The following is a 7,920-nucleotide window of genomic DNA, read 5'->3' as shown; positions in this document are numbered from 1 at the left end:
AGGCACGCTGGGAAACGCGAAGGCCTCGCTCAGGCTTCGCAAAGCCTGCTGGGACATGTAGTTTCCCTGAGTGACGTGATGTTAAAACAAAGAGCAAAAATAAAACAGAACTGCCTTAGAATTTATGGTGTTTTTTTTCGTTGACCAGTATTTGGTTCTAATTATGAAATAACCCGGTTTGACAGCGCTTTAACGCTTTGTCTGGCTCAAGGCTATGGAATTCTGGGAGTTGGAGTTTGTTGTGGGGCCCTCATGTGTTGAAAACTGCTAGAACAATGTTTCCCTCCCAGATCCCTGGTAGTACTAGTTGAACTGGGCAAGGGCAGGGATGTATGTTTGGAAGATTGACACTGTTGAATCGACTTAACTACTTTGGAGTTTATCAAATGGGAGGAATTGCGCTTAAATTCGCATGAAGAGAAAGTGGGGCCGGAACGCATTCACTTAAAGTGGCTAGTTTAGCGCAATTATGTGAATGTGCATTGCGTTCGAACTGGCTTCCCATTGCCCGAATTTGCATGGGGCAGTCTATCACGCAATCATGTGAAAACACGATTGCGTTCGGACTGACTTCCCATTGCCCGAAATTCCGTCTAGTGGGTTATCACACAATGCTAAACCCCATGATTGCTTTCAGATTGCCATTGGATTATGCTTCCAATTTCCCTGGTCTGATAAACTCCTTTGAAAAATTTGAGCAATGGATAGCTATGTGCAAAGGTGCAAAGGTGCAAAGACACGGCGTGGACTTGTAAAAGACTGTTTATTTCTTTCAGAATACAAAGTCAGATGGGTTAAAGTCAGTAAACACTTGTGGTATGGTAGGACCAGAGATGTACAAAAAGCCCAGCATCTTTCTAGATTAATATTGCCAACCTGATAGGTGGGCTAATTTTTATTTTATCAGCTTGGCCAGACTGCCCATAGAGATCACCATAGATATTTATATCTGCCTGACACTCATTCACACAAAGAAACACCCCCCCCCCCCAAAACCCAACCATGCACACCAACACATAAGGGAGAAGGTACATAGAGAGATTAGAGAGCAAACTGTGTGTGTTTGAAAAATTAACATATGCGTCTGATCCCTATTTACAGTCAAGCAAAAATTGTTCATTTATGAGACCCTGACAAATAACATATAAATAAACAGTGACCTGAATTGACACCTCCCTTTCTGTCACTGATCTTTGTCAATAGAGAGTAAGAGACAGAGAGAGAGAATGCAGACACACAAAATGTGCATAACGCTTATGAGGATATGCCTGGAGTGCCATAAAGCCCACAAGTTCAAACGCTAACAATTTAGCTTGGGATTTTATTTAAAATAAGGTCTTTGCAGGCAGAAAGCTCTCTTCCTTTTCATTCTACTTTTCTATATGCTGAATTTTATTATATTGGGGGTGCATCTGAATACTTGACTCCCGTATCTGCAGTCTGAAAGGACATATTCCTGGGAAGAGTATACCATGTGCCTTTTCTCAGTCTTAGAATATCAGAGTACCCAGAGATATCTATTCAAAAGACACTGAGTTTGGAAAGGTTGGTAAAAGGCTAGAACCATCTTTGTATCTTTGCAGCTGTTCCCATTCTCAGGAGGAAGAAACACACAACAATGTGCAACAATTACTTTTTCTGTGGGGGAGATATTTGGTATTTCTGTGTTGAGAGATTTGATCTTCGAAAATAAAAGTTGAAGGTCTCGAAATCTTCAAAAGTAAAGGCTGAGGTTCATGTTTTGGTATCAAAATGTGGGCAGTGACATATAAACTTACTTTACTCTACTTTGATAGCTGAGATGAAATGTGAAGCACTGCAGTATCCAAGCTCAAGCAGTGTATTGCATGCATGCGCGCAATGTCCCATGTTTTTTCCAGGGCCTTTCCAAATCAAAGGATCAGATAATAGGGCTATGGAAGACTCTTCACTGAAATCTTGGAGTGTGGCTGCCGGTCAGAGAAGACACTAGATAGCTCTGACTCACAATAATGTAATAATGCATGATCTCCCAAGGTCCGTATGCATATTTGTTGTTGTTATTGTGTGCCTTTCAGTCATTTACAACTTACAGCAACCCTAAGGTGTAACCTATCACAGGGTTTTCTGTGGCTGAAAGTGCATGACTTACCCCAGGGCACCCAATGGGTTTCCATGGCCAAGCAGGGAATCAAACCCTGATCTCCAGAGTTGTAGTCCAACATTCGAACTACTACGCTGTGCTGGCTGTCTCATATCCCTATACGAATGACAATTTTTTAAAAGAGAGAAATGCCACTTGCCACTGCCCTTAAAACATTTCATATCAAAATTGTATTAAGTTGCAACCTAATCCAAAATGTTTTCTGACACAAGGAGGGGTTAAAGAGCTGTACTTCACAGTCCTCTAAGATGGTCTGTGTGCCCAAAGCATAACTATAAGATCCTTAAACATGTAAGATTCTTAACAACGGTGTGCTGGTGTTATTCTTGGTGATGCTGCTTGGGTTCAGATGTTGGTGCCACACGTTCTGTACTTTCTGCAGTGATTCTGAATGTTTAGCCAACAGCAATGGCACAGAACTGTCACTCTCATGGTGCCTCACTATTGGCTATGCTGTCTGTGGCTGATGGAAGTTTCAGTCCAACAACACACTTACTCCTTTGCTGGATGGCTTCACGAACGCTGCATTACAAAGCACATTCAATAGGAGCAGCTTCCTTTGAGTCTAACAATATTGATTTATGAAGAAATCATGATCTTAGATCAGGGGTGGGAAAGTGTGGCCTATGGTGGTTCCTAGGGCTGGTTTTGTGTCCATCCACCCCCGGTCAATTTAAAAATAAAAATGGAGAAGCCTTTTACTAAAAGTAGAATTTAGATCCAATTATTAGATTTGAACCTTTCCAATTGTTCTCTATTTCAAATACAAAGTCTCTCTCTCTCTCTTTTAAAAGTACCTTTAGAATAAATAGAACAATAATTTTGTCTGGAATATTAGAGATTAATGCTGTTAGGAGATGGGGATCTGATCGGAGGAGTTAATTTGATTACAAAGCATGGAGTAAACTGGTTTCTTTTGAGAGTACTGTATCTCTGGCTAGTATTGGTTTTGCTTTACAAAGTACACTATATATATATGGGATGGTGCCTGTAGTGTTGCCAAAGGGGAATCAGAGTGATTCAGCTGCTCTTGGCAAACACCATTTTGCCCTGGTGGGAATCCATTTTACTGGATGGGAGGGCAAGAAAGAACTCCTCCTGAGGTGTGTTTCGTGAATTCCAGCTTAGAGACAGCGTTTTCTTTTTTTGTGATTTGCAAATTGCACAGTCGGCAACATACAACATTTTTCCATACAGTACAAACACAGGAGATGCATGTGCTGGAGATGGGATGGGAAAGCGTCTCCATTTTAAAAACGAAAACAAAGCAGAAATCTGATATCTCTGTAGGTTCCTGTAGCAAGAGGGGACAGCTGAGGTTCTTTTTTCCTCCAACATGGAAAAAAGTTGCAAAAAAACTTCACCAGCTCAGTATCTTTGGTGGGGAAGTTATTACCCTGCAGATATTATGGGACTCAAATGCTCATCATTCCTGACCACAGTTCATTCTGCTTGGGTCAATGGGCACTAGAGTCCAAGAACATGTGCACTGCCATGCCTTCCTCACCCCCTTTCCAGACATACCTTCCTCATGTCAGGCTATTGTTAATGCATAGAAGCAGGGGCAGTGAAGGTTGGCAACCCTATTGTGTGCTAGCTTTTGTATACCCAAGAGCAGGGATTGATCTCTCTCCGCAAGAGCTCACTTGTGTCCCATTCTTCAGCCTGATTGCAATACCACTGGCCCATTAGCTATTGGATATGGCAGAACCAAGCCCCTGTTCTGGAAGACACACAGGGCAAGTTTGACATGAAGTCAGTCATTGGAATGGAAATTTCACAGAAACAAGAATTTCACTGGGATTAAACCTACCTAATTCTGCATGGGATAGTACTGCACTGATACCTTTGGTTTTGAGGTGCTATGACAATCCCTGAAAAATAACTTTTGTTTCTTTAATCCAAGAGGCAATTTGATAAATAATGGTGCAGGGTCTTAATATAGGTCTCTTTCACACTACAGAGTCACGTAGTTCCAGGAGAACATGATATAAAGCTGGTATTGTTGATTGGTTGAAGACTCCAGCCTGGTAGGATGGGGAGAAGGCTTCTCGGTGTTAACATCCTCAAGATTAGTGTCATGTTTTACTAAGGGTAAAGACACCATGGGAAAAGAAGGCTCTTTGCTCTACGAATCTACATTCTGAACAGGGCATGTTTCACTGCCACAAGGCCATATAGCATGTATGTGGAAGCAGAACTGGGCAAGCGTTGTAGTACCACATCCAGTTGCATGTTCTTTCAAAGCAATCTAAGATGCTTTGGGAATGACACTTGGGATGCCTGGAATACATCTCTTGTGAAAGCATTTGGTGCAGTTTGAAAAGCAAGAGAGCTCCTTTTCCAAAATGGAATGGACATTCTAAGGCAATGTTAAGTTGGTCATCCGTATTACAAAAGTGGGAAATATTAAAACCAGTTTAAGCATTACGGGTCAGAACAGACTGAGGGGCACAACTGTTCAACAACAATGGTCCCCCATCCTCCCCAATTTATCTCTTTCTGATCTGCTATGTCTAGATCCACACGCTGCTAGGGAAGTTTAGGTTGCAGAGGAACTGTTGCTCTCTCTGTGTGTAAAATAAGTAACATGCCACCTGTAAGCACATTCCTGTTTTTATATATATATATATATATATATATATATATATATATATATAATTTGAAGACATTGGTAATTTGAATAGAATTAGGTTCCAAGAGTTTAGTTCTTTCTAAAAGCTGGATCTGAAGCATGGAACAGACAAGTCAGATCCACATCTTGCATCAATTATCCCTGAACTGGGAATGCTGACTAGGGGATTCTGGGAATTGTGGTCCAAGAAAATTAACTTGTCCAAGCTCGGATGAGATTCATAAGTGTAAATGGGGATTTGATTCATTCACGTGCACACGCAAAGATGATCCCTTCATGGAACTGCACAGGGGCATACTTAAGACCACTCAGTTTATTCTGGATTGGTTACTCACTGTCATAGAGATAATCTAGGGTCCGTTCCCAGCTGCATACATCACCAACAGCATGCTGTTGGCACACTGTAGATAAAACCAGATTCCCACAGCAGATGTGGAAGACAGCCACCCCGTTTACCATTTCATTGCCATCCTGATTGGGTGGCCCAAAGAGAGTTTTGCAACGAATACAGAGAAACTATTCGGCATTGAGCGTGATTGGGATTCAGTCTGGGGAGTGGGGGGAGAAATTAAACACATAGAATTTAAAAGTGTGAGCATGGGGGCCTCAAGCCCAGTTGGTGGGTTTGGGTCCTCTCCGAATGGCTGGCTGGGTCGCCAAGCCAATATGCACAGCTAAGGGTTTCATTAGACTAGAACAGTTCCAATGGGGGAGATCCGTGGGAGCTGCCTTGGCAGTGGTGGGAAAAGGCCTCACTTCACTCGGATCTCGGCATATTCAGCCAGCTCTTCCGTCAGGGTGTAGCTGTCCTTGGTGGACAGCTTGGAGAAGTCTATGTTGGCGTAGTCAATGCCCAGGTCCTCTCGCTTGGCCAGGAGTCGTTTGTCACAGCGCCCGTACTGTAGCAGGAAGGAGAGAAAAGAACAGGTTAAACCAGGCCTGAATCAGACCTTTAATTTACAATTGGCATGGAGACCATGTGTCTCTCCAGATGCTGCAGTTCTACCATATCTTCAGTCATTTGGCAGATGAAAACTGGGATGCATTTGGCCAAGCAACATTAGAATGTGACCCAGATAGCAAAAGTTGTTAATGAGGAAGTACACCAAGCTAAGAGAGGCTACAGCAGTTTGATTTTGCTTGAACCTATCATGTGGCATCAGAACTCTCTGTTAGAGAAGGCTAAATGTGTCCCAAAACTACAGTTCCCAGAAGTCCCTAGCATTGAGCCAGGGCAGTTAAAACTGTCCCAAATTGGATTATTGCTGCAGTGTGTTTTGGACCATAGTCTCTGATGAGGAACACTGTGAGCTGCGGTCCAACAATGTCTGGAAAGGCCACACTTAGCCCACTTTTGATCAAATGTCCATTTGTGGAGAGAGCTCTTCTTAAGACTCTGGAACATAGGTCAGAAGTCTTCCAATGACTACTGGTCGTCATTATGGCTACATATTATGTACAGGATCAAAGGTAGCATGTTTCTATATACTAGTTGCTGTGGAACTCAAGATGGAGAGCATATTTGTACAAGTCCTGCATGCTGGCTCCCCGACTACATCAGACTAGCCAACACAGGAGGAACAGAATTGGACCAGTCACCCTTTCATAGAATTATAGAATCATGGAGTTGGAAGAGACCACAAGGACCATCCAGTCCAACCCCATTCTGCCATGCAGCAACTCTCAATCAAAGCACCCCCAACAGATGGCCATCTAGCCTCTTTTTAAAGACCTCCAAAGAAGGAAACTCCACCAAACTCCAAAAAACAAGCTTGCTCCATCCTCAGTATGCCATTCTTCAATATTTAAACAAAGCTGTCATATTATCTCTAAACCTTCTCTTCTCCAGGCTAAACATACCCAGCTCCATACATCTCTCCTTGTAGGTCATGTTTTCCAGACCCTTCACCATTTTGGTCACCCTTCTATGGTCATGCTCCAGCTTCGCAACATCCTTTTTGAACTGTGGTGCCCAGGACGGGACACCACAAGGATTTGATCTCATCCAGAACTGTTCTCCTCATGGAACTAATTTCAAAGTGTACAAAATCTTGGGAGGTAAGCAGGGTCAGGCCAGGACTTGGATGGGACACCATAAGGGAACCTGTAGACTATATTTCAGATGAAGGCAATGGGAAATCACTTTTGAGTATTCCTTGCCTAAGAAAACCCTGTGAAAGTGATGGGCTCGCCATAAGTCAACAAAGAAGTTGAAGGCAACCCCCCTCCACACACACACTGTTTAGACTTGGTTGGTCACACAAAAAGAGGATAAATCTCCTGTATCTTTAACAGTTGTGTGAAAAAGGAAAAAATCATTAAGTGAATTAATTGAAAGAAGCTGAATGTGGCTTATGGCAATGTTTGAAAAAAGTTTCTTTTTTGGACTAGATTTCCCAGAATCCCCCAACCAGCATGGATTAGGACAGCCTCAGACTGCCGAAAGTCTTGGCCTGGCCTTGTTGTCCTCTCTTCTTTCATCAGATATTACAGGAATGAACCCTGGCAGTAAAACCAGATATCACTGATGGACAAGAGCCTCACATTTTTACATATGGCAAAACAAGGATGAGCAAATGCAGTAACATTCCCTAGGAAGGACATACACAAAGACAAGGACTGACTCCACATGGCATAGACACAGGCCATTGGAAAGACACTGCTTGGACAAATAACACAGGGCATTTTACATGACACTGAAAGTGGGGCTTCTTTCTCTCCCAGGATTCGTAGGCACACCTGAATGTTTTTAATATGCAAGAAAGCCATTGTCAAATCAAAGGTACAGTATTGGCATTGTCTTCAAATCAGAGACATGAGAGATGCCACAACACCAAACACCAAAAATAAGAACAAAGTACACATTGTGCATGAAAAACCCCATCAACTCAGAATGGATATCATAACTGACTTCAGCCCTTTACCCCCCTCCCCATTATATTATTTACTCCCTACAATAAAACTTTGTAGGGCTGTTGCAACAGTGAGTGAGAGCCACTTTGACCCACTGACATGTGGATACTAATGGTATTAAAATGTTACTAGTGACCTGAGTGGGAAGGATACTCCTGGTAGAAGCCAGAAATAGGAGGGTAGAGGTGAATTTAACCTCAGCCACTCTTTCTGACAGTCCCCAAAGAGA

At 42.6% G+C, this 7,920-nt stretch overlaps 1 protein-coding gene across 6 annotated transcripts in view; it reads right to left on the bottom strand.

The window, feature by feature from the left end:
* Positions 1 to 2,508: 2,508 nt before the first annotated feature.
* The window catches only part of MAG (myelin associated glycoprotein), a 48,495-nt gene continuing 43,083 nt past the window's right edge, over positions 2,509 to 7,920 (bottom strand). For 4 of the 6 annotated variants that reach the window (XM_089478447.1, XM_089478446.1, XM_089478448.1 and 1 more), the window contains one exon: positions 2,509 to 5,677. In XM_089478447.1, the coding sequence (XP_089334573.1) occupies positions 5,531 to 5,677 (147 nt within the window). In that variant the 3' untranslated portion in view covers positions 2,509 to 5,530. The remainder of the gene's footprint in view (positions 5,678 to 7,920) is intronic. The other 2 variants (XM_089478450.1, XM_089478451.1) reach the window with 1 other exon arrangement.

The sequence above is a fragment of the Sceloporus occidentalis genome, unplaced genomic scaffold, assembly GCF_023333645.1.
Source record: "Sceloporus occidentalis isolate IW3139 unplaced genomic scaffold, rSceOcc1.0.p SCAF_13, whole genome shotgun sequence".
NCBI classification, from domain to species: Eukaryota; Metazoa; Chordata; class Lepidosauria; order Squamata; family Phrynosomatidae; genus Sceloporus; species Sceloporus occidentalis.
This window is presented reverse-complemented; position numbering and strand designations above follow the sequence as displayed.